Consider the following 27,450-nt stretch of genomic DNA (forward strand, 5'->3'; position numbering starts at 1 on the left):
TCTTACTGATGATCCTCTTATATTTTTTCAATCATTTGACTTACACTGCATTTAGTATCTGATAGCCTCTACTGTACACTCAGCTGCACAAAGGAAATAAAACCTTATTGAATGCATGGAAGAAAGGATAAACTCATGAATAACACTGGTACCATTTGCTCTGAAGTTCAGGCCTCACACAACTTTCTCTGTTACTTTCATTCTAAATTACTCCGGCTACACTGGGTGCTGTACGGTTAAGATCACCCAGACCCTTTGCCAAAGCAAAGACATCAACTACTGAGGGAAGGCAAGAATAAATCTACCGGAAAATTTTACTTAAAATTCTAAAATAGTTTCTTTTAACTCCAAGTAAAATTTGGTATTTTGGTAGAGACTTACAAAGCCCTAAAAGAGTGTTAGTTTTGTCACTATGAGAGTTGTATGGTTATTCGATATATGTTTACGAATATTATTTTCCTCTGATTTTATCTAATTCATACTTGGTGATATGACAAACAAGCAGTAAGTGCTTGTGTAGATTTAAAAATTGGTGTCTTGTTATGCTATAGTATATAAATTATTTTAAGATGTTCTGTTCAGCAACTAAGCCAATTATTTTAACAAGCAAGCAAAGCTAAGGAGAGGAAATGATTCTACAGTATCAACAGTGAGAATCTCATGTGAAGTTTGATGCTGGGCATCTTGTTTGGCCTTTCTGTAAGCTATTCCTATCTGGAGATTTTAGAAAGGAATTAGCTGATTTTCTGGCAGGTTAAGGAAGCGTCTTGTCTTAAATCACTCTTGTGGGTCAGGGACCCTGTTGACCTTCCTCCAATTAAAGTTCTCATTGCTCTGTACTGTAATTGCCAAATTTCTTAAATAACTTTCCAACCAGACTTTATCATCCTCTGGGAAAGAACCCCACTATTGCCTGACACGTGGTGGGAACTCAATATTGATGGAATAAATCAATGTTTTCCAGCTAAGGACTTCAAGGTAAAACATCACAAGTAAGAAATAACCAAGTTAGTAAGAGAATGGACAACACAAGCTCTAATCATTCAGCATAGATTTAAATATTATGTAAGACAAAGCCCTTCCCAATGATTTTAAACTAATCCATTTTCAAACACAATTGGAACATCCCATCACCCAAATTTCCTGACTAAATTTACAGAGGGATTTCTAAATGTTCTAAACTGTAAATCTCTCTCTCTCTCTTTCCCTCTCTTTCTTTTAACCTGCTTCCATTTAAGAGGATGAAAGCAACTGAAGCCACTAAGTTCTATTTTCTTACACTCCTATCACCTAAAAACAGATTAAGTGACTTTTCTTTTAAAAATACTGACTAATAATAAAATTGTGGAAATAGATTCACGACAGAGAACCAACACTAATTCATAACAAGGCTCTTATAAAATATGATACTTAGTTTTGGTTACTTAATTTGCCTCTGGTTTAATATGAGTATATTTTCAAAAATACATATTGTGATTTTACTCACTTCAAAGTGTCCTCCAGTTTATGAATTTTCTTTTGAGCATCTTCTTTTTCTTTATCAAGTTCACACTGCAAGTCTTGAACCTGCCATGACAAGAATATATGAAATTTACTAGAAGAAAGTAAAGATTACTCAAAAGAGAAACAAAAATAACAAAACTATAATCTCAAGTTGACTTTAATATAAAACTAGATTTAGATAGTTTCAGATAGAAATGTGGTCTACCCATACTCATAAGTGAAATAAATCAAACTCGTATGTGTAAACATCGTCTTATCTCTCTAGCATAAGAAACAAAAGAATCAGTAAGATACAAAATCTGCAATAGATATTGAGAAAGGGAAAGAAGCTGCTCAGAAGGAAAGAACACCTGGGATGGAGGAAAGGAAGGGAAAAGAAAAAAACATATATATACATATATATGTATATATATATATATATATATATATATATATATATATATATACACACACACACAAGATAGCTAACATACCACTAGTTTCTTTTAGTCCATTGAGAAGATAGGTTTGTGTTTATATTGTTTGATTAATTTTGCATGCCTACATCTTGTAATCTGAGCAAATACTTTGAAGACAGCAATATGCAATGCATCAACCATTGTTAATTTCTTATTTAAAAAAAGAAGTGTGGTCTACCATAATCATGTACCATAGAATTATTTCTATATTATATTTCTCATATCAAGTTTCTATTCAAAGCTAATAATTTCTTGAATCAAGCTATATATGGATTCTCTAAAAATAAATGGAGATGTAAGAAATGCAAAAAGGCACCAATTACTTATCACTTAAAAAATTATACTTTAGCCAAAGGAAAGGAACCTGACAAAATTCAATAAAGCACTATAAATAATGTGTCAGTATCCCCTAAGCATGCCGTCTTCTCTTCCACTGCTGGGCATGACTTGTGTATCCATTTACTGAGATCAAGAGGGAATCCCCTCTACCATGACTCCGCTGAATAGATCATCCTACATTTGAGTAGACAGGAAAAAGGAGAAAACCAGCAACCGTGGTTCTAATACATAGTAATTGAGCTCAAGCCTAGGAGAAGGGGGAAGAAGCTCTTAACTTAGTGGATCAAGGATATCCACTAAGAACCTGCTAGCAATCACAGCAGACAAAAAGTGAAACGTAACCAGTGGGGTGAGAGGAATGGCAGCAACAATACGGCTCTATGAACCACATCAAGCACAAGCTCAATGCAAGTAAAAACTACTATTTGTATCATTTTGGATATGGACCTACTTAATTCAAACCCTATTATTTTTTGACCCTCTCCTTTGGTAATTCTCTTGCATTTTTGCCTTGGTGTTTTATTTATTTATTTTTTGTCTTTTCTTCCAGTACCAGGAATCAAACTCACGACCTTGTGCTTGCCAGGCAGGCACTTTGCCGCTGAGCTAAATCCCCAGCCCTCTTGCCTAGGTGTTTTAATAAAGTAAATATATTAATAAAATCAACATGTTTGCAGTACATAATGATTATTCTCGTCGTGGGGAATTGGTACACGTACACAACACTTTTTTTTTTTCATATCTAAAGATTTACTTGGCAAAAATATGAAGTGATATTATCAGGAATGGAGTGAGAGTCCTGATTAGTGAAGTCTAAAGTTTATACACTCTCAAAAAGCTGTGAAATACTACAAACATCACAAAACTTAGAAATAAAGTCACAACATTTTGATTAATAAACCAAGAAATCCTAGTGTGAATTTGCCTTTGTTTTCTATTATCTATCTTTTATTTTGCTCTTTATGTATATTCGGGTTTCTGATGTAAGGAAAACCACGCATATTTAAGCTTATGTGTCTGATTTATTTCACTGAACATTATGGTTTCAAAGTGCATCCATTTTCTTACAAATAATTCAAGTCGATCCTTCTTTATGGCAGAGTAGTACTCCAGTATGTTAAAATGCAACAATTTTCTTTATCTATTTATCTACTGATGAGCATACAGGCCATTTCTAAGATTTAATTCTTGTGAAATGCTGTTACAATCATAGGTCTACTTGTATCACTGTAATATGGTGTCTTTAACTCTTTTAGGACAATACTTAGACGGGGAGTAGCTGGATCAAATGGAATTTATAGTTTCAAAATTCTTGCCTATACCCATGTCTTCAAGAGTTTTATCTACATTGCCTTCCAGAAGGTTAAGTGTTCCTGTTTTAATATTTAGATCTATGGTCCATCTTATTTTCATTTAGTACATAGTGAGAGATCTGGTGCGAGGTTTAATATTCTGCATGTGGATAGCCAGTTTTCACAGCACCATTTTTACCCCAGTCTAAGTTTCTGCCCCCTTGTCAAAGATCAGGTAGCTGAATGTGCCTAGAGGTGTTTCTTTATCCTCTATTCTGTTACACTGATCTTCATGTCTTGTTGGTCAGTTGGTTTTGTTCATACCATGCTGTTTTTATCACTGAAGCTTTGTAGTTTAACTTGAAGTCTTGGATTGTGATTCCCCCTTTGCTTTTGCTCTTCTAGCTCTCCTCTGGTTCCATATGAGTTTTATAATTGTTTCCTCTAGTTTTGTAAGAAACACTAGTGATATTTTGACAGGGATTGCACTAAATCCGTGTGACACTTTTTGAAGTATGGCCATTTTTATGGTATTTATTGGTTTTGCCTATCCAAGAACAGTTGCTATCTTTTCATTTCCTGTTATACTTTTCCATCTCCTTTATCAGAGTACTGTAGGTTTCACTGTGGGGTTCTTTTACTTCTGTGGTTGTTTTCATGACTAAGTATCTGCTTTTCCTTGATGCTGTTGTAAAAGGTACTGTTTCCCTAATTTCTTCCTTGTTGGGTCCAGTATTAGTTTACAGGGACACTGTTGATTTGTTTATTGACCCTGTATCCTGCTACACTACTGAATTTGGTTATTAATTCCAGGAGTCTTTCAGTGGAGTTTTTTGGATCTTCTATGTAGAGGGCCATGTCATCTGAAAATAAAGATAATATGACTTCTTCCTTTCCTATACACGTCTCTTTTATGTCTTTCTCTTGCCTGATTGCTCTGGCTAATGTTTTAAGAAATTTACTGAGCAATACTGGTCCAAGCAAGGACATCCCAGTCTTGTTTCTGATTTAGAGGGAACGATTTCAGCCTCTCTCCATTTAATATAATGTTGACTGTTGGTTTGTCATAAATGGCTTTTATCAGAATGGGATGAAGTTCTTCCATTCCTATTTTTTCAGGGTTTTTATTGGGAATTGATGTTGCATTTTGTCAAAGGCTTTTCCTGTATCAACTGTCCTTGCTTCTGTTTATGTCCTACATATTTTAAATATACACTAAAACACTTCATAAAGAATTTTTCTTATTGGGAAGAGAAAGATCAACCTGCCTTGCAAATCTGTGTCACTATGTTTATTTTATTTTGCATTAGGAAAAAGAAAATTCTGTTGTTCAAAATTGTTCCACATTCAGAACTTACACAGTTAACTATCTTGGTTCCTTTGGATCCCATAGTAAGGATGTTAAATTGGAACATAATCATCACCAAAATAACAGAAAACACCATTCCAACCCAAATATAGTCTTTTTTTTATTTTAAAGAGAGTAGTATATGAGAAACAAACAAACAAAAAATAGAACAGTAGCAGCATACCAGTATCATGAACATAAACAAATCCAAGCAAGAACACTCAAAGTGATACAGGGTCTCAAGACAAAATTATACAAATCAACAGTGGTTGTTAAATTGCATATCGCTATGCTCAACTACATGCCAGATATAGTCTTTTTAATGCATAGGATAAAATTAAAATCACAAAATGAACTCAGAGCCGACCTAATATAAAGATCCTGGAAACATGTTTTTGCACCAGTAAAATCCTTTCTTGAAATAAAATCTTCACTAATTTCTTTGGCTTAGATTTCCAGTACTATGTTGATGAAAAGTGGGCATCCTTGTCTTTTTTCTGGACCTCACAGGAAAATATCTGACCTCTCCTCTACGGAGTAGGATGTTACAAGTTTGTTACACAGAAACTTTACTATGTTAAGGTCCATTCCTTCTACACTTAATCTGTTGACAGTATCATGAAAGGATGCTGAATTCTGTCAAATATTTTTTTGGCATCTGTGAGACTGTAATGTGCTTCTCATCCTTCAGTCCTTTAATGTAATATATCTATTGATTTCCCTAGTTAAGCAAGTCTTGCACCCTAAGGAAGAACTCCTCTTGATCATGGTGTCTGATCCTCTCCTTGATCTGGACACAGAAAATCATTTTCTTTGTACCGCAATTCCAATGTTTTTCAATCTTTTATTTATTTTTATCTGGTAAGGTATAACTCTTACAAATCTTGGTACACAGATCTTCTGAAAATTTTTCTTATATCTTTAATTATTCTTATGTTAGCTTTTCCTAAGCTCTTTTTCAAAAAATCAATTTGTTGCATAATGGATTTTTTATGCCTTAGTGTCTATCATCAGTCCCCAAATGTTTCATTTTCTACCCTTTTCTTTTAAAGTCTTAAAAGATAATTATATTTTTCCTTCATATCACTGATTTAGTTCTCCACAATATCAGTTCTACCCCATTCAGCTCCCCTGTGGATTTTAAATCTAACATGCTTTTAGCTCCAGTATAGTCCTTCTGTACAATCAGACCCATTTTCGCATCATCCCCTTCCTTCCCTATAACTGCTTTCCCTTCATAAACCTCATATCTGCTCATATGAAACAGTGAGTTTCTCGCTATCTCCTTCCGGAACAATACATTTTGAGAAGACACTCCTTTCTCTGAGTCTTCTGCACTGTGCTCTCATTTGTCTGCTCTACAGTAATTCCTGGCAGACCCCATTTTGGCTTTTCTTTCCTTACTTGCCCTTGATCCGTGTTCACTACTCAGATCTGGTGTTTGACAAAGTCTACAGGGAGCATAACCTTGCTTCTACTGTCTGTCTCATAGTGTGGTTTCCTTCTCAGAGCCACAGCTAAAATCCAATTCCCAGATGAGTTTTAACTAACCTATATTTTCGCCTGGCCGTGGCTTCCTCTCTGGTACCCTGAAATGACACGCTGCATGGGGAACTAGTGGGAAACACTATCAGAAGTTGCCGGCATTCTACACATTGGGACTGCACCTCCAATGTACCATGCCACCATGACTTCCCTCTATTTTCTTTTCAGTATTTTTCTGAGAGTCAAAACTCTCTGCATTAAAACATCATTGAGATTTACCCCTTTAGTGTAAAACTTTTTTAAAATATTCGCTTTTAAGAAAACTCTATCTAAAATGGCATGGTGAGTATACGAGAAAGTTCTAGAATCAGACTCCACAGACTTGCATTCTTGCTCTGTCAGTTACTGAACAGTCTATGTCTTAGCTGCCTGCTCTGAAAAATGAGGATTATGACTGCAAGCGTATCAAAGAACTGTGAAACATGAATATACTATCCCATGTAAAGCTCTTAAAATATTGGGAACATCATAAATGCACAATACATGTAAAAAGTTATATACTCTATATACAAACATCTTCTTGCTAAGTCCAGGTCATTCTGAACATCCAGAATCACCATGTGTCACAATACAGTAATTCCCTTGACGGTTTGCCTTTTGAATCCTTACCACTTCTTGATGCTGGTCAGACAGCTGAAAGAAACACTTTGATCTAATTTGCTGCTTCTAGAACTATTCAATCCATTTCTAACGGAAGAATGGAGTGATCTTGGTGGAGGATGAGGGACTGCTCTCTGAGTGAAATATGCATATGTTGATACACACACTTTTCAGCTGGGAAGTTTCTTAAGGCTAGAAGCTGTTTCTCATTTATTTTTATGTCTCTAGCGCCCAGCATACCTGGCCCATACTAGAACAATTCATAAAGGTGGTTCCGAGTTTGGTTTTTTCCTAATAGAAAATGCATGTATTTTATGCTTCAGAGTCTTTTTGGCCTTTTAGCTGTGGGTGATGGATAAACACCAGGTAAGTGAGAAATCGGTGTATACTGATCTCAATAAAAAGACTGTCACTGTTTTTATCAGGATAAAATTATTTATTTTTTACACAAAAGAAAATTAAAGAACAAATATCTTGAAAGAGCTGTTGCCCAACTCCTTTTTTCTTTTATTTGTTTGAGATGGGATCTTACGTTGCCCAATCACAGTAGGGAATAATGCTTAATATGCTAACACTTCTAATTTTTTCCCCAATATATACACTTAATACCAAAAATGAGTTTAAAATACTAATAATAAGAGTTCAAACCAGACAGTTAGGGCTACATAATATATTCTCAAATATGAGAATTTGCTATAAATAATTGATTTAGGAAGCCAGGAGCACATTTATTGAATATTTTCTAAGTATGTTTTATTCTCTTGCATCCCAAGAATTTAAGTAACCAAGAAAAAAGTACCAATTAGAAAGGGACTGTTATACCTGAGGAAACAGACATACTATAGCAGTAATCACGGCATAGTGAAGAGGACAGAACTGGTGTTGGTGCAAAAAGTGGCCAGCTGAACAGCCTTACCACATCTGTTTACTGCTCTAATCGCTGCCTCTCAAAGTGAAAACTATGGGACTGTTGGGTTGCATGATTTCTCTAAATCTTTTCATTGCAGAAATTCCTTTTTTAAACCTCTAAAGAAAATCATGTCAGTAGTAGTTGAAAAATAGTATTCAATAGTATACGTAAAATCATGGAAATTTTAAACATAATTTTAAAATGATATAAGAATGCTAAACCCTGCAATAACTATTTTCGTGGTGTTAAATTCCATCATAATTCATATCTCTTTGTTGGCTGCATCAGAATGATTTTAAAGTAGATCATTCAACTCATCCAATGTAAGAATACGCATGCTTAGCGTCTGTCTCATGAACTTTTTGAGGTAAACAGCAACAGCCTTTTCTCCCTAACGCATATTTGCAAAACAAGCAATAGGTTATTTGTGGGAGGCAGGTGTTTCCTTGCTAGTAAAATCATTTAGTCTAAGCATTTCCTGATTTAACAGATTAGGACACTTCATCAAACAATGGACATTTAGTTTTACTACCTATTATTTGTTTGATGTTCAAAGATCTTAAGAGCAGGCAACAGGCACCAGAGATCAATAAAGACCACTAGATAATATGTGTGTGCTTAAATCAGGGACAGCATCTAATGCGTTACTTTTACCTCAAAGACAAGTTCGAATGGCATGTTTCCATCCTGCTGCTTTCATACTGGCACGAGGAAATAATGTCAATTCAGATGGTATTTCCTCAGCCCTGAACAGACATTCAGAACGAAGTTTTATACCACGAGTTACTGAACCTGCACACCTGTAACACTGCCTCGAACAAAAGCCTTATGCATCCCATTTAACTATCCAGTTACACAGTCTAGGGTTATATGAAATTTATGTTAGCGCTTTGAGCAGTCAAAAAAGATATTCCCTGAGGGAATATCTTCAAGGCTTGAGATCACACAAGTTTAATAAAGAAAGAACAGATGTCAATTTAAAAAAGGGAGATTATGGAATTAATTGTAAAACACTGACATGCTGAGCAACGTTTTCTTCCAAAATAAATAATGTTAAAAAACATATGCAATGTGAGCAAATATGCTATTTTTCTTTAAAAGAGTGCCATTATTTTTAAACAAGTCTTATTTATAGTGAAAACAATTAGCATGCTTTCCCTAAGACAGTTGTAAAAAGGTAGGTCAACTGATACCTCCTGACAAGACAACAGCTGTAGTTATGATGTCCACTAAAGAAGATCTAAGTTTGTTCCCTGAAGCAAACTAGAACAGGAATGGCTGGAAGGCTCTAGATAAAAATGAACTGAGGTCTCATATTCCCTTCCTTGTGTGCATTTATTAGGGAGAGGGACTGACAGCAGAAACCAGAGTTTACTAACTGGTCAAACAGCCAAGAAAAGATGCTGGCTGGTAGAGAAAGACTGTCTCTTCGCTTGTCTCTGTATCTAACAATGATCAGCAGGACTTAAGTTCAGGAGAGGAAGATATTCTTTAACGATCAGCAAGGGCATGCTTTTCTCCATGACACCAGCTCATCTGTTTATCAGGTACGCAGACACCACCTCTCAGGAACAGATTGACCAGAGTGTAAAAGAGTAGGAGGCAGGCAGAAAGATGCTCTGTAATGGAAAAGATGCCACCAATCTGCTCAAAGAACGAACAGTGAACTAGTAAGGACACCCAGAAGATCCACACACCTTATACCATGGCAAGCAGGGTTTATGATAATGCATGCTCTTCTTTTAGTAAGTAAAATATTTATGAAGCTGCATGGCTCAGCAGAAACTGATAAACTTGTTATTTCAATAAAAGCAATATTTCCTTTTCCTAGTTAGATACCATTTTGTAAATATCAAATTAGTTAAGACCTTGCTGTAGTAAAACAGCAGCAGGAACAAAACTGATCATAATTTTAAAAGGCACATATACAGGTCAATATGTGTCCAGGGACTGACTTACTTTTCTAAATAACAGAAACATTTTTTTATCCTATACATTGCTCCTGAAGGGTACACTCTGCTCAATTCATCCCTCAACTTCACTATAAACCTAGTATGACATCTTGCCCATTGTGAGCAGTTAATGGATATCTACTGAGGAAGTAAATGGATAGATAATATAATATAGGGAGTTTTGAGAATTTTGGGATATAATCCATGTTTACCTTTAATTTATATGTATTTTAGATAAGAAACTATTTACTCCATTCCAGTAATTCTGCACTTTAGTGCTTAAGGTGCTAATATCCCCCTAGTTATTGTTGACGACAGGGATACTACCATAGTCGTTAGACATACATGCACTCTTCTAAATGACATGAAGCAATTATCAATTTTTAAGTAGTAGCCAATTCTTTTATTGCCTTACGTTCTTCAGTGAAATATTCAATGTTCTCACTGCACATATAATACAAGAGAATACAAGATAAGTTCCAATGTTTCACTTTTTAAACCGGTAGAAAGAAAATATAATTTCAATCATTTGTTATGAGAGGCTAAGGTATACTCTTCACACTTTAAATACAACACACAAATAGTATTTTGATATAATTAGCAACATAACGAAAGACACTATTTTACAGATAACCAGTGAAGTAGGAAAATTTGATTATTGGTTGACTGAAATCAACTTAAAAACAAATTATTCTTTAAGGGTTAGAATGTATGACTTTATCAATATCAGCCTCTATTAAAGGCCTCCTTTGCTATTTTAAATGTTTTATATCTTCCCACAAAACATATTACCTTTTTCTCATAGGTGCATTTTAAGTGATTTTTCTCCATTTGAAACTTATTTTCTTCATCCTATGAATGATAAATGATTATTTTTAATATATTTTAAGGAGCTGCTAGGGTCAATAAAATCAGTAACACAATGAAATGAATGAATCTACTTGATGGCAAAGCTTACTTCAGAGTTTTTAATTGATTAGCAGCTTTGTATTACAGTAAAATCTTAGTTCTCTGAAGATCTTACTGTTCTCAAAAGTACCTACTTCACATAGTAAGAGGATCTTTCTGATCCTTAGGATTAAGAGATTAAGAATGACCGTAGGGTCAATATGGAAATGATAAATTTGAAGTTGTAATAATAGCCCTTAGTACTTTGTGACCGTAAGAGAAAATAAGGTATCAAGAGAAAGTGGAGAGAGGGTGCAGAGATGATGAAGGCTAGTTGGTAACTTAAATGAGAGGCACTGCTGTAAAATAATGTATTCTGATAAGGTTTATATTTTAAATGACTCTTTAAAGGAGACCATTCAAAGTAACATTATTATACTTGAAAATTATAATAAAAATTAGAAATGACTTCCTTGAGAATGGTTATTTCTGAGGTTTTATTGTTTCTTTTTATTGACTCACTTATAAACACAATCAAGAAAAGGAAAGGTGAGTTTAGGCCATTATTCCAGGTAAAATATAAGGCCTACCTTTAATAGCTGATTTCTTTGAAGTTCTGATTCCTGTAACTGTTCTTTTAATTGACAGATATTCTGTTCTAATTCTTCAATTGTACCAGATGCCTGAAAGGATTTTAAGAAGAAGTAGAATGTTGATTTTTGTATCCCGTAACTTCTGGTTGAAAAAAAAATACCTCTTTTCCCCTAAAAGTTCAATTAGAATTAAAATTGTCTATATATCTTAATGACAAATGTTTTAAAAGATAATATAAAATTAACCTTCAAAGTAAAAATATAAGTCAAATCCTGCGTGGTAGTTAATGTTATCAAAATATAACACTGATATCAAATAATAGAGGAAACTTTTAAAATTTTAACTTTGAAACTAAAACAGAACCAAGATTTCAAAATAATAATAACATACATAGAAACTATAAAAGATGTTCTTAAAATAAAATTCTCAGAATTTAGCTTCTTCCTTCAAAAATTTTGGTACTACTAAAAATGATTAACTTATAGCAGTATTTGGTTTTTAAATACTTAAGCTGTGCTATCAGATATTTAACATTTTAAATACCAACAAAAATTCTTGAAGTTTCAGTTATTCTAAAAATAAAGCAGAGACTAATTTCAAATGTCAAATAATTAGCACAAGTTTGTATATATATATATATATATATATACCAACATGTATAATACCTTAGAAGATGAAAGAGCATTTTCTTGTTTCAGAAGAGCTACATCAGCATCATATTTGGTTTGTAATAGTTTCATCTTTTGCTCATAATCATTTATAAGATTATCTTTCTCTTTATGCAGTGTGTTTCGCCTAAAAGCAATAACAAAAAACTCACATTATTTTTAGAACCAATCTCTAAAATAGAATTTTTAATCAAATAATTACAAATATATTATCTTTCAATATATAAAATAAGTATCCACATTTTGATTAAACGTTAATGCTAAACACTATGCCTTCTATGGCTAATGTGGACTTTGAAAAGTAAACAAGCAGTGCTGTTTAGGTAAGAAACTTCCCAACACTAGATGTATGAGGTATACTAAATTTTGTAGGTAATTTATTATAGAGTTAGTATCACTATACTGCAGCTACACCTTATAGATATCTGATTTCAGACAATACCTTGCCTTCACCTCTTGTAATTCACTACACGTTATCTGGTAACATCTTTCAAGTTCTGCTTTCTCTTGAATTAATTTCTGCCTCTGTAAATTACTGTTCTCTGCTTCTCCAGTAAGCTGGTGGACACGGGCCTCCAGTTCTTTGACCACCTGATTCTAAAAAATAGGTCGTGGTTAGGAAAGCCTGTAATTGCTTTGTTAACAATTTTGTACCAAGGAGCCTGAGAAAAATATATTGCCTATTAGAATGAAAACAAAAGCATCATAAACCATAGCAGAAAAAATTAAATCAACCTCTAAATTAACCAAATCTTTTCAAAAATTGTTTTATACCATAAAATTAATAACAGCATAGTTAGATACATTTATCCATCCATTCATTTAATGAATATTCACTGAGTCTGGCAATACTCCAGGATCTAGGGACATGGCAATACGTAAGTCAAAGTCCCTGTCTTCAGGAAGGTTACATTCTCTTTGTGTACTTTATTAATTCAGATTTGCTAGGTGATTACTGAAAGTGATGTAATAATATTACTGAAAGCGATGTAATGAAATTTATAATCTTCAATTTTAACACAAGGATATTACATAACCAATATACTTGCTTATTACATAACTATATAGAAATATTTTAGCATGGTTACAGGGCTAGTGCACAAATTTCCATTCATTTCATTCTTAAATGTCTTTTCCATTAGAAACATTCCTCTATTTTTCCACACTGTTCATTTCTAGGACTAATCATTTCTCTACTATTTGATATTTAGGTTATTTTTAATTTTTCACCTTGGTAGAATGGCAAATTAAAACCTGGATAAAAGTGTCTATAAGCTTACAGCTAGGGGAAGAGAGCATTAACTGAAGGGACAACTGATTTTCATTTTAACCAGTAAACATTTGACAAGTATGAGTAATTCAGAAAGGCTGGTATGTATGTTCTCTGTATAAGATAAACATGTAAAATAAAATTTAAACATTTAATAGTATTACAACCCCAACATTACTTCTCCTTTTCAACCTTTTTTCATTAGTACATCAAATAGGTATATTTGATAATGACAAATGTTTTAAAAGATAATATAAAATTAACCTTCAAAGTAAAAATGTAAGTTACATTTCCAAATCTGCAATGTGTAAATTCTTATATTTACGTTAAAAGCACTGTATGAACTTTTAAAAATAGATAAAATTCCTTGGTTTAAAGTCAGACATGTTTCAAATGCTCATATTCTTTCTTCATGTATTCTATTCACTTTGCCACTTTATCAAAAAGGTCTTTTGCTTTAGGAGTTCCTTTCAGAGGTTAGTGTCAATTTTCTACTACATATTCTAAGCCCCCTTTGTTTCCTACATATTAATTGGCTATAAGAAACAAAGGAAAGAATGTATCTTTTGCTTTCCAATTTTAAGTGGTGAGATCACTCTATCCCTTTAGAAATTACCAAAAAGAGGCAAGATGCACAAGATATAGAAATGCAAACTTCTTAATAAGCCATATGAGAGGAGATTCTATTCCTAGCTGTGAAGGAGTAGTTCATAGCAGGTCATACTCCCATTAAGAACGACTAAAAAACTCATAAAGATACACACAAAAAGTCAGTTGGAAGGTACTACCGGACACCAGGCCACCCTGAATGTAAGGAGATTCGAGGAAGAAACCAGTTTTGGAGGATGAGGGCAGAGCCATCCGTGCAGAGCCCGGCCAGGCAACCATGACCGGAGCAGCAAAGATCACTGGGAAAATGCAGCAAGAGAGGGGTTTGTATTTTAAAGTAGAGACACAGTACAGAGATACAGTACAAGAAATCCAAAGTTGGGCTAAAAATATCCTCCTGCTTTAATGTATTTTTAAAAGCCTACTTCTGTTATTCTTTACCTTAGTGGAAAATAACATTATTAGAAAATATTAGAAAGTAATCTAATTGCTAAAAAAAAAAAAAAAAAAAAAAAACCCAAGGCAAGAGGAAATGAACTAATACCAAGAAATAAATCTACAGACTTTGACAAACAAAAAAGCGTTTTTATCAGCCAGAAAAAAATAGACAGTTCTCTTTCTATAATATGAATAATTGAACACAGCAAAGATGTGAGAAGCTGCTCAGATAAAAGTATAAACTATTTTTAGGAGAGAAAAGAGATGAGAGGGAAATGTATGCAGCAACTCAAGAGAATAAAGTGATAGACACTGAAACAATATTGTGACTTCAATCATCTATGTCTTTGAACACAGTGTTACAATAAAGCAGCCCTGAAATTTAACTGGAGTTATTTCATTGAACAAAAGTTATGACATCTGAAAGGAAAGTTCCATAACTAAAATGGGTAACCTATTGGAATATACCTGTTCGTAAAAAGAATTATCAGAAGTACTTTCTTTTTATTTTCCTATTAGATGCTGTGGTTTGGACTGCTGTTCATTCTTCTGAAGACGTATATGTTCTGTAAGTACTGACAAGAACTGACAAGTAGATACTTCTGGGGACAGTGATGCTTTTCCATCTTTATTTGCTTCCTCCTGTTGGTAAACCTTTAGGTTCCAACAGAAAAGCAAGTGTTAATGGGGATGTGGGGGAACTGGAATCCTTGTGAACTGTTGGTGAAAATGTAAAATGATGTAACCACAATGGGAAAATAGTATAAAGCTTCCTCAAAAATTTTAAAATAGAATTGCCAAATGATTCAGCAATTCGTGTTGGGTATTTATCCAAAAAAAACTGAAATTAGGGTTGCAAAGAAGTATTTGCACTCTTGTGCTCCTTGCATAATTATTCACAATAGCTAAGAGGTAGAAACAGTGTAAACTTTTATAGATGGAAAAATGGCTGGGGAAAATGTAATATTATTTTACATAAAAAAGGAAAATCTGTCATAGGCTACAGCTCGGGTGAACCTTGAGGATATTTCCTTAAGTAAAATAAAGATGGTCACATAAGGACAAATACTACATGGTGCCCGTTGTGTGCAGTGTCTATCGGAGTCAAGTCCATAGAAACAAAAAACAGGACGGCGGTTGCTAGGGGAGTGATCAGGGAGTTGCAGACCATCAGTCACGGAGGATGAAAAACTTCTACAAATTACTGTGAAACACTGTGTATGGAGGTAACAATACAGAATTAAGAGGGGAGATATCATATTGTGTGGTTTTTATCACACTAAAAAGAAAAATAAAGAACGATCGATATAAAGTACCACATTAAATATAAATATGTACAAGAATCTTCCCCCAGTTGAACGGACAAGGCTTCATGGAACTACAACACATACTGATTCTGAAGATACTGATAACAGTCACCACTGAGCGCTCACTATCGGTCAGGCATTGTGCTGAGTGTTTCACAAACTTTAGGCCATTTATTCTTTCCCCAAAAACTATGAGGTAATCATTATTAACATCATTTTTAAATATAAGAAAACAGAGACATAGCAAAATTGATTAACTTTTCCATAGTCATTCATCTGGTAAAATCTGACACAAGATCTGCCTGACCTCCCAGTTCACCGTATCACACAGCGGCACCTCGGTTCACAAAATCAACTCTCTCCACAATTCTGGTCAAAACTGAACTAGATGAGAACCAAATCAAATCTCCCTAGAAAATCAACCCTGAACCTAACCACTGAATTTGATTCCGTTCTCAACCAACTCGGTTTGCAACCAGAATCATGAAAAGAATCAAGTTCGTGAACCAAAGTACCACTGGTACTGTCTCTACCATTATGACTCCGCTCTCAAGATTAACAAAAACTGAACTCGCTGAAATAAAGCCATCATTTTACAACATAAGGGACAAAAAGAAATGCTGAAATGCAATACTGGAAACACTTGAGATCTACTTAGTCTCCCAAATTATCACTGCTGTCATTAAGGTACTTGCAAGATAATTTTCACTTCTGCAATTTGAAGGCTGTTGTGTTTTCTAGACTGAATCACCTATGATAACACGGAGCAGGCTACTGAAATTCTATTCATTTCTTAGCCCCTCTTTAGCAGTACTCATTCCAAGTGAATGAGACTGAGTAACATGGTATATAATCTGCTAAGAGTAGAGAACAACTTGCTAGCACAAAATGTCCTCTAAATATCCTATTGAAATAAAGACGGCTTATTACTCAGTGATTTTATCAACATATACAATAATTAATTGAGATTAATAATGAAGTTAAAAGCCACCAGTTATAAAATATGAAAAAAAAGTTTAAGAAATAAATTGAAAACTATATACAACTAGAATGCTCTAAAAATAAATTCTCAATACCTTCCCCACCCACCCACACACATACTCTTTATGGTACTACTAGTAGATTATATGATTTTTTGACTCCTACATTTCAAACTGCATTGAACTCTAAGGGGATTAAAAAGAAAATCATTTAATTCTACAATACTTATGTACAGTTTTCCCCCACTTAAATTAAATGGTTCACCTTGAATTTATCAAAACTCCCAGAGGAATATTTTCTTCTACCACATTACACTCATTTTTAACAGTAATTTTTACTGTAGCACGCACACACACACGCACATAAGATGCACACTTGCAACTATTTTATCAATAATGGAAATAAAAAATAGGCCCACAAACCAGGCCCTCAGCACATTACCAACATGTTCCCTCAGGCTCATATGACTTTTCAAAGCAAATTTTACATGTAACATTCATGTTAAATATTTAGTATATTTTCCAAAAACTATGCATCAAAAATGAATTCTCTTCAGAGTTGTTAGCACATAACTCGAAGACTGCACAAATGTAATACAGATTTTAGATATGTGTGTATATATGACTGATTCTTGTATCTCCAAGGCCCCCCCACAGATAGAACAGTCTAGTTGGTACCGACTTTTGAAAACTGACACAAGATTAGGCAGTCCTGGGGCCTTCACAAACTTAGCAGTCATTAAAGGGAACACAAAAATGGGAATTCAATACAATAATTCAGAAGTAGTAAAAGAGAACAGCAGACCATCAAGTTGAAAGGAGGAAGGATGACAAAAGTAAGCAGAAGAAACTGGATAAGGTATAAGCAGATTATTTTTTTAGAGATGATTCTGATACTAATTCTTCAAACTAAGCACCTGCGAACAAACTGCTATTAAATGCTGGCATGCTTTCTGATAAACAGATAAGTATTATATGAAATGAAACAATGTATTCTATATTAAGCTCTACATTTTGTAAACAAATGCTTCTGGATATACAAACACCAACTTTCCAATTTAAGAGGCAAACATATGATGTTAGTTATTCTTTCTAAGGAATTCTGAACACTTACTATGTTTTATGCACAATTCTAAGCACAAAGTTAACAAAGTAAATTTAAAACTTACATTATCAAGGGAAAACCTACAGGCTTATATGATGTACCTTAAGGACAGCAACAATATTTGACCAAAATATTCTTTTGTAAAATTAAAGACAAAAAGCTAAGAAGACACAAATCACAGGGGGAGAGGATCATTCAAATAAAGATCTTGATGTAGAATTATGTTTGGTAGGATGTAACTGACAGGATAGAAAGAGAACTCATTGTTATCTAACAGCCAAATCAAGGAAGAGTCCTATAATTGCACAGGAAATACTAAACGTATTACTTTGGGTGTACAGGTTCTCTTCTCACCTGGAGGCCTCATAGCTGGTATGGCTTGTAAGAAGAAATTATAGTAGGCATTAGATTAGGAATTCAGTTCTTGGTCATGCGGAAATGGGGCATTTTATTTTGACAGATATGAAGCAAAGAAAGACAGAGAAAGTGACTGACGGATGAGTGGAAGGATCCGAGAATGAAGCAACAGTGGCCTGGACTAAACTCATAGCTGTGGAAACAGAGGGAAAAGAACAGATCCAAGAATAATTTCAGAGAAGTAAACAGAATAATTCAATAAATACTAGAAGAAGGAGGTGAGATGTGGTAAAAATTATTAATTTCCCAGGTTCAAAACCTAATGCACCAAGAGAATGACGAGGACAGCTGGGAAGTAAAGTTTGGAAAAGGACATTATCTTAGTACGAAACTTCAGACAGGGTTTTCAATAAGCTTTAGGAAATATAAAACATCCTATGAGAGTTTGGTGACACAACCTCTATCACGATAAGATAGTATAAAAACTTCGAGGTGGAGAAATATTATTTTATGTATAAACAGTGTGAAGCCCTGTAGGAGTCAAAAATTAATTAGGATTAATATCTGCCATTTCAAAATAAAAGATAAAAAAAGGCTAGAGATACTGCTCAGTGGGAAGGCCCTGGGTTCAATCCCCAGTAACAGAGAAAAGAAAATATTAGGCAATTATTTAGAATCCCAATTTCAACTTCTACGATCTAAGAAACTACACAGTTTATCTTATTTCATAAGAGTCTTATAGAAGTATGACATGTATATAAGAAGGTACACAAATCTCAACTATATATTTTTGGTAACTTTTTGCAAATTGAAAATAACCCCATAAACCACTAGAAGCTATAAATAGTGCTGGTCCCTGTGAAGCTTTAGTAGTCAAAGTATATTCAGAGGTAACCACTGCTCAAGTTCTATCACTACAAATAAACTACTGCTTTCCAAACTTTGAATAAATGGAATCACAGAGTATGTACACTTTGGGTAAAACTTCCTCCTGTATTTTAAGTATTTTCATATCATCTCAGGGATGATGAGATTCATCCCTGCAGCACACCACAATAGTACCTCAGTGTTTTACAGTGTTATATATCTTTCCAACATCCACATATATTTAAAATAATGTATCCATTTTATTGATAGAGCATTTTCAGCTCAGAGCTAATAAAATAATGTTTCTTTGAACATCTTCATACATGATTCATGGTGCATATATGGTAGCACAAGTCATTTTCAGCAATGCATCATACACCAAAATTATCACCATGAGATATACATACACTCAACTATGACTACCAAAGAGTTTCTCAAAGTAGATACAGTCTTAAAATCCTCATAGAAGTATATGAAAATCTGACTATTCTGCCACTTTGAAAAAACTTCGTACGGTGATTTTTGTTTGGTTTTCTTAATAAATGATCTTGTGATTATGTAGAACTACTGAACTGTTTTATTTAAATTTCCTTAAGAATTAATGTGTTCAGCACAATTTAAAATGTTTATCAACCACTTGGATATCTTCTCTTGTTGAATATCTATTCAAATCTTTTGTCCAGTTTTTAAAATTTGGATTGCATATTCCCCTTCTGGGTATTTTCCCAGAAGAATTAAAGACAGCATACCACAGTGATATATGCTCACAGTGCACCCATGTTTATAGCAGCACAATTTGTTATAGCTAAATCTTGGAAACAACCCAGATGCCCATCCACTGAGGAATGGATAAAAAAGTTGTGGTATTTTTATACAATGGAGTACTACTCAGCTATTAAAAAAGATAAACTTGAGGCTTTTGTAGGTAAATGGATGCAACCAGAGACCATACTCATAAGTGAAATAAATCAGACCCACATGTGTAAACATCATATTGTCTCCTTGGTGTAGGAACCTGAAAGACTAGGTAAAACTCAAAACGTACAATAGATGATAGGAAAGGGAAAGAAGCTGTTCAAAGGAAGGAATGACTGGGATGAGGGAAAGAAGAAAAAAGAAAGAAGGAAGGCAAAGCATAAATATATATATGAATAGTTGCGATGACTGTATTGCTGTTGTCTGATGGTGTACTGAAATAAACAGTTAATGCTCACAATTTTTTATGTTCTGATCGACTCTGCTTGCTTGTGTCCGGTGGTCTGAGCAACTGATTTGAAGGTACAATATGCAATGGAATTACAATGGTGAACTCCTACCATCTTTTCTAGTGAAACTCTCTAATATCTCTAACGTTTTATTGAAGAATTATTTTCTTAATCTCTTTAATGGTCTGAGCAATCTTTCATTCTTACATCTGACAATCTGAGCAATGTAGTTGAGGATAGCGGTGTGCAGTGTAACAACCACTGTTGATTTGTATTAATCTGTCCTGAGACCCTGTATCACTTTGAATGTTTTTGCTTTGATTGTTTATGTTCGTGATACTGGTATGCTGCTATTGTTCTTTTATTTTTTTGTTTGTTTGTTTCTCATGTACTACTCTCTTTAAAATAAAAAAAATAAAAAATAAAAAAAATAAAATTTGGGTTGCTTTTCTCATTGATATGTAGGAATTCTTTACATATTTAAGATGCAAGGACTTTTTTGGATAAAAGAACTTGTTTTTCTTTTATTTCTTTCATTATGAATTGCCTTTACTCTTTGTTATATTCTTTGGTAAACAGAAATATTAATTTTCATATAGTTAAATTGTATGATTAATATTTTCATTTTTTTTTCAAGAAATTTTCAATTAGTACAGAACAAGAAGATATTTTCCTAAGGTTTTCTCCATAGGTTTATTCTTTTATCTATAAGTTTAAATTTGAGATATTCCTAGAATTGTCATAAGTGGTGTAAAGGTCCAAGAACCATTTTCCCATATGGATATTCAACAGATCAATATATTGGAAGGTCCAGGCTCTCCACATTGAATGACTTGGTTAAAAACATAGTTATAGAATAAATAACTACAATTAACCTAATCAAAACTGAAATTTCATATTGCCAGTCCCTCAAATTTAAAACAGCCAAAACAAAATGGTTTAGGGTTATATAACGAATATACATTAGAAATAAAATTACTTCCACTAAAATAAGTATTATAGAAAAATTAAGATTTTTATGAAGCGAAATATAATGAATGACCAAAGTAGCAGATGGAGCAGAGTTTAAACAATATATGAAAAAAAAGCTAGTGAGTTTTAATATCAATAACAAAAGGACAACTAGAAAATTCTCAAATACTATACCTGGAAATTGATATACGTACACCTAGCCTGACAAAAAGAGGAAGAGCATGCATATTATCAATCTTGTAATGAAAGAAGAGAAATCCCAAGAGATCTTACAGACAGCCTACAGATAATAAGGTAATACATCCCAGGCCTACAGATAATACATAACTGCATGTCAGTCAATTCTGAAGAGATGGAATGATAAACTTTCTGAAAGACAAATTTCTAAAATCATAATGACCCTGCAGGTATTTGTAAACTAAATTAATAATTTATCCCAAAAACAAAATCCTAACTTATGGCATCATTGCTAAATTCAAATAATCAAATGAGAAATCAAATACCACAAATTCTTAAAAAGCCCAAAGTAAAAAGAATACTCCCCAACTTCTTTATGAGACCAGAACTAATCTGATATCACCATATGAAAAACAAGAGACAGATAAACACCAATACTGTAATAATAGGGATCTATGCAGGAACAGTAAATAGAATCCAGTAATACATAAAAGGATGGTACATTTTCATCAAGCAGATTTTGTCACAAAAAAGCAGGGTTGGTTGAACATTTTAAATCAATCAATATAATTCACTATATTAACAGGATAAAGGAGAAAAAAGGATCATTTCAATAAGCACAGATAAAACATTTGATAAAAATCAACATCCATTTATAATATAAACACTACAAACTACAAATCAGCAAAATGCAAAAAAAAAACCTGCAAATCAAAAGCAGAATGTCCTCAAACTGATAAAAGGAGTCCAACAGACAGGATGATAGCTGATTGTAAAAAATTACATGATTTCACACTAAAAAAGAGAAAAAGGAAAGAATGTCTACTTGTTCAACTTTTGGAGATGAAAATATTCTGCAGCTTGGCTGAGGCAGTAGTTACATGACTATATACATTTGTCAGAATTTACAGAAATAAACAGCTCCAGAAAGTACAATATAACATACTAAAATTTAGTATGACTTTAAAATAAGAATTAAGTTTGAACTATTAACTCCCACGTGAGAAAGCAGACCCAAAGGGGCACCCACACAAACACACAAAGGTGACACAAGACACCTGGAGCAGTGCCCTGGGGCTCCTACATGAGATCAGATCCTGAGTTATACCTACCAGACTCCCTCAGAGAGCAGACATAAAGGTGCACCCCAGCCACATGAGAGAGCAGACTGGTGGAGCGGGACCCCACTTCCACAAGAGCAGACCTGGAGCAGCACCTCCCCACCCATATGAGATGACCTAGTGTGCCCCCTCCGACATGGGAGAGCAGACCTATGCAGGTTGGGGGGGATCCCATCCCCACGTGAAAGAACAGACCAAGCGTACTGCCCCCCACAGTAGAAAAGGAGGAGTGCCCCAGGCCCCCCCGAGGAGCACAGCAGGGAACAGCAGAGGCAAAGACTAACCAATCAATAAGATCCTGGAGGAGACAATACCTGGGGAGCGAAGGGAGCAACCAGAATGCTGGACTCTGGACTTAAGTATAATAGCCCAACTGACCCCACCTTGTGGTCTACATCCAGTGGAAAACAGAGCTGATTGGGGTCCCCATCCACTAAGGGGAGCAAGGTCAGGCCTTGGCTTCAGCAGTAACCACAGTCCGGGGGCCAAATGAAGCAACCTCTAGTGCAAGGAAGGAATTTCAAAGATCCACAATCCCTAAAGCTGGCTAGATCCCAAGACTGCAGACTGGGAAACTTTCTTTGACTCAATCTTATTTTGATTTTCAGATTTTGTATTATTTTTATCTTGCCTTCATCGGATTTTTTCAGGGTTAGGGGTATTTCCTCCACTTTTATTTTTTTTTTTTTTCATCATTTAGTTTTTTCTTTCCCTTTTATCTTTTTTCCCTTCCAACTTTTTTATCTTCCTTCTTCTTTATCTCCTACTTTTGTGGCTTATCTTTTGCCTTTTTCCTATTGGTTCTCTTTAGCAACTGTTCTCTTAACACAATTAATTTCCTTTTATTCCTTAATATGACCCCCTACTTTACTCTATTCCTTCACATATCCTATTGATTTATTTTTTTTTTCAAATTGTACCTTTTTTTCATTCTGTGGTCCCCACTCCAGCCACCTTTACTACAATGACTACTAAGCTTTATGAATCTCCAGAAAAACAGCTGGCTTTATGCTATTGCTGCTGAATCCTGTGTGACTATTAGCCAAGGTAAAGTTTTTCCATTTAGTAAATATTTACTGTAGGACAATAGCAGGTCGCTATTTGGTTTATCTCAGTGTTCACACTAGAATCCTATCTTTTTCCATAGACAAGGATGGTATTTTATTGGTTCTTAGGATTTGTTAATATTCAGTGTGTATTTAATGTCATGACTGATGCTAATTTTATTACTCTAGGCAAGGTGTCATTGCTGTTGACACTAACTGGATTTCTTGAGATGCCAATATTTACATTGTCTAGGGGGTCACACCTTTGTCAAGGCAGGTGGGCATGTGTGGGACCTTGCTGACCTGAGTAGAAAGAGAGGTCAGGCATGAGGTAGGCGAGCACACAGAGACTCATTTATGTGCTCGAAAATACCCAATGAACCTTGTCAGAGCAAATAAAGGAAGTTTCATGAGGGACCATCAGGGAATCTGAGGTAGCAATCAGAACATCTATACAGTCAGCTCAGACATTTGGTTTGGCAGAGGGACCCAAGAGGCATGTGGCAATCCCCCATTCCTCTGCAGGGTGGGGCTGGACATGCGACCAGGTATAGAAGTAGTGAAGATAGGTGCCATTTAGGGTCAGGTCTAAGGCACAGTAAAGAGGGCTCTGAGGGGCACACAGAACCAATAATGATTTCCTAATTTTGGATTTAGAGTTTGGAGGACCTGATGGGTACCACTGACCAGGAACAGAGGTTAGATGCTGGGGACCCTATGTAATTAGTCATGGGCACAGGGGCCAGTGGGAACAGTGGTGGCTTTGGGGTAGGGATTCTGACGGGGGAGGTGAGTCAGCCCAAACTGTCATGATTTTTAGAACAGCAAAAGGGTCTAATCCCCTCCCATTTACCCAGACACTCATCCAGTGACCAGATGCTCATTCCTGAAGAGTGAGGTCCCTAACGGTGTATTTTCTGGGATTACAGGCTCCCTGTGGGCAGTCTGGATCAGATGGGAGCTGACTCAGAAGGCTATTTGGAGAGCTCCCTGCCATAGTCTATCACACAGTTCTACCTAGGACAGAATGCGGCATCTGCTTGGCCCTTGCCCTTGCAGTAGCTCTTTCCTTGGCACCATTCAGGACAGATATATTTGTTCTTGGCTCGCTACTCATTCCCATTTTAAACCTCTACATCCTGCAAAATAGTCATGAGTGTCCCGACCTGGGTTGTTGGTTTGAATGGGGCATGCATCAAAATAAAGATACACTTTAGACTTGAGAGGGGTCCCATCTCGTCTGGTTGAGAATCACTATGAGGTCAGTGCCATAAAGTTGGGTTTGAAATTCCTGGTGCCCTAAGTTTGCCCAGCAGATGTGCGGACCAACCAAGCTAAGCAGGAGCAGATGTCAATTAGTGATGGCAGTCATCTTAACCTTAAGAAAGGCAGTTTAGAGTCCTCAGTTACACCAATATAGAAAAGAACAAAAGCAACCTTATAGGGGGACTTCTCAATCCTCTGCGGACACAGCCTGGAATCCTAGGGTGAATACTGTGATTAACAGGAGCTAGGGGATCAGAAACCACCCTGGATAGCAAAACACGAATTAATCAGGGAAGGTGCTTCAGTGTAAGATGTCTGTCCAACTACAGCCATGTGTTGACCTGTCACTTCCCAGAGGGACGAGAACAGGGCTTGAATGCACTCTCTCTTCAGAGTTGTCTTCAAGGAAGCTCACTCATCTGGGTAGGCTTTTTAGCAGTTGTCCAGATGAGCTTTCTTGATTGGAGAGTGATGGACCCACTGCTGATTTCAGAGACCTTTACTGCTGTGGGAGCGGTCAAAATAATAAAGTAGAGGCCCCTCCAGGTAGACTGTAGGGGCTCCTTTCTCCAATCTTTTATCCACATTAGGTCCCCTGGATTGAATGTGTGTGCAGGAGTCCCTGTGGGGATGACTGTCCATTCAGCTATATTCTTGTGTATCTGAGAAAAGGTTTTTCCTAACTGTGTAAGTTGTTCCTACAGAGACATGTTACCTAGCTGTCGTAGGTCTCCCTGGAGACCACTGATTATGGGTAGGTCTCCCTGGAGACCTACCATGCAAAACTGTGGGCCCTGGAGAGTTCTGGACCTTGAGAAGGGCCATGGGAAGCAAATCTACTCACAATGCCTGGGTTTCTTGGTGATATTTAGTCAATATTGACTTTAAGGTCCTATTTATTTTTCAACATTTCCAGAGCTTTGTGGCCTATATGCTCTGTGTAAATTCCATCTGATTTTTAATTCCCTAGTCAGCTTCTGGGTTATCTCTCACAAATGCAGGCCCATTATCACTGCCTACAGTTAGCAGTAACCCATATCTGGGGATAATTTCTCTAGTAATACTCTATAGACTTTAGTGCCTTTTTCTGTTCTAGTGAGAAATGCCTCCGGCCACTTAGAATAAGTACAGATAAGTACCAGGAGATATTTGTAGCCTCTACATGGCTTGGCTTCAGTAAATCTATTTGTAGTTCTTCAAAGGCAGAAAGTCTAGCATGTTGGTTACCAGATGGGAGTTTAAGTCCAGACAAGGGTTCAGTAATTGCAAAGGTTTGACATCTCTTACACAGAACTACAGATCAAGGCTAACTTTGGAATATAATAGTAGTGGCTTAGAAGCTGATTCATAGCCATTTTTCCTCCATATGTGATGTCATGATGGTGTTTTACCCAGGCATACGCCAAATTCTATGGAACTATCATCTGATCATCTGGTAAAGTCCAAGCACCATTCGGGCTCATGTAGGCCCCATCTTATTGCAACCATTTGATTTCCTCCTTAGAGAAGCAAAGGAGCCTGCTGTGAAGACTTAGGACAGTTTTAGGGGGTATTTCATGTTGGGCTTCCAGATTCTGTACTAAATCATCTGTCCCCCAGGTGGAGCCTTCTGCTGCCAATTTGACAGCTTCATCTACTTTATGATTGCCAAGAGTGGCAGTGTCCTTTACTTTTTGGTGCCCTTTATAATGGATAATGGCAACCTTCTTAGATTTCCAAATTGCAGTTAAGAATTGAGATATCTCATCCTTGTTTTTAATTTGTTTCCCTTCTGTGCACAAAAGTCCATATGCTCCTTGTATATCATTCCATGAACATGAGCGGTGGCAAAGACATACCTTGAATCTGTGTATAGCCTTACTTTTTTCCCTTTATCCAGTTGAGAGCTTGTATTAAGGCCCACAATTCAGCCTGTTGAACAGACCAGTTTTAGGGAAGAGGCCTGGCCAGGAGCACCTCTTCCATAGTAACAACAGCATATCTGGCCTGGCATTTTCCATCCTTGACTGAGCTACTTCCACCCATGAATAGAATGTACGCAGCATTTGACAAGGGCTGCATCTGCAGATCTAGCCAGCTAGAAAAAAGCTCATCAGTCAAAGTTGTGGTTGAAGGGGCCAAGCTCAGTGGAAAGGCTAGATTCAGAGATTTAGTCTGCTGGATAGTAAGTCAAGGATTTCCACAAAGCAGTCCTTGATACTGAGTAACATAGCTGTTTGAGAGCCAACTATGTCCCTGATTGTTGAGTAGCTCAAGAACAGCATGTGGCACCTGAACAGTCAGATTCTGCCCCAAATTTGATTTGTCAGCCTCCTTGATTTGGAGGACCATGACTGCCAGTACCCTCAGGCAGGGGGGATGGGTTGCCGTTGGCCACTGAGCACAGACTTTTGACAAACGGGCAATGTGTCTTTCCCAGGGGTTGATCCTTTGAGTGAGGACCCTGAGACACCATGTCTCCATCAGTCAGTAGAAAGGTAGAGAAATTCCTCACTTCCAGTGAAATTAGGGAGATGTGCAAAATGTGGGAAAATTATAAAATTTTGAAGAAAAGCACCACCCAAATAAGGATGCAACAACACTGACAGTGATGAATGTTTAACAACAATGCAATGTCACATTTCTGCAAAATC

The 27,450-nt window shown here is 35.7% G+C and overlaps 1 protein-coding gene and 1 long non-coding RNA gene across 6 annotated transcripts in view; one reads left to right on the forward strand and one right to left on the reverse strand.

The window, feature by feature from the left end:
- LOC102005707 overlaps window positions 1–14,985 on the forward strand; it is a 63,709-nt gene extending 48,724 nt beyond the window's left edge. The window contains exon 3 of the long non-coding RNA XR_001230866.1: window positions 14,934–14,985. This is a non-coding gene — a long non-coding RNA (uncharacterized LOC102005707). The remainder of the gene's footprint in view (window positions 1–14,933) is intronic.
- The window catches only part of Cep112 (centrosomal protein 112kDa), a 517,700-nt gene that overhangs the window by 348,608 nt on the left and 141,642 nt on the right, over window positions 1–27,450 (reverse strand). For all 5 annotated transcript variants that reach the window (XM_005402141.2, XM_005402139.2, XM_013503230.1 and 2 more), the window contains 5 exons: window positions 12,540–12,694; window positions 12,095–12,224; window positions 11,426–11,518; window positions 10,740–10,799; window positions 1,487–1,566 (listed from right to left, as the gene is read on the reverse strand). In XM_005402141.2, coding sequence (XP_005402198.1) covers window positions 1,487–1,566; window positions 10,740–10,799; window positions 11,426–11,518; window positions 12,095–12,224; window positions 12,540–12,694 — 518 coding nt within the window. The remainder of the gene's footprint in view (window positions 1–1,486; window positions 1,567–10,739; window positions 10,800–11,425; window positions 11,519–12,094; window positions 12,225–12,539; window positions 12,695–27,450) is intronic.

Source organism: Chinchilla lanigera, unplaced genomic scaffold (assembly GCF_000276665.1).
Source record: "Chinchilla lanigera isolate Chin_1 unplaced genomic scaffold, ChiLan1.0 scaffold00077, whole genome shotgun sequence".
Taxonomy (NCBI): Eukaryota; Metazoa; Chordata; class Mammalia; order Rodentia; family Chinchillidae; genus Chinchilla; species Chinchilla lanigera.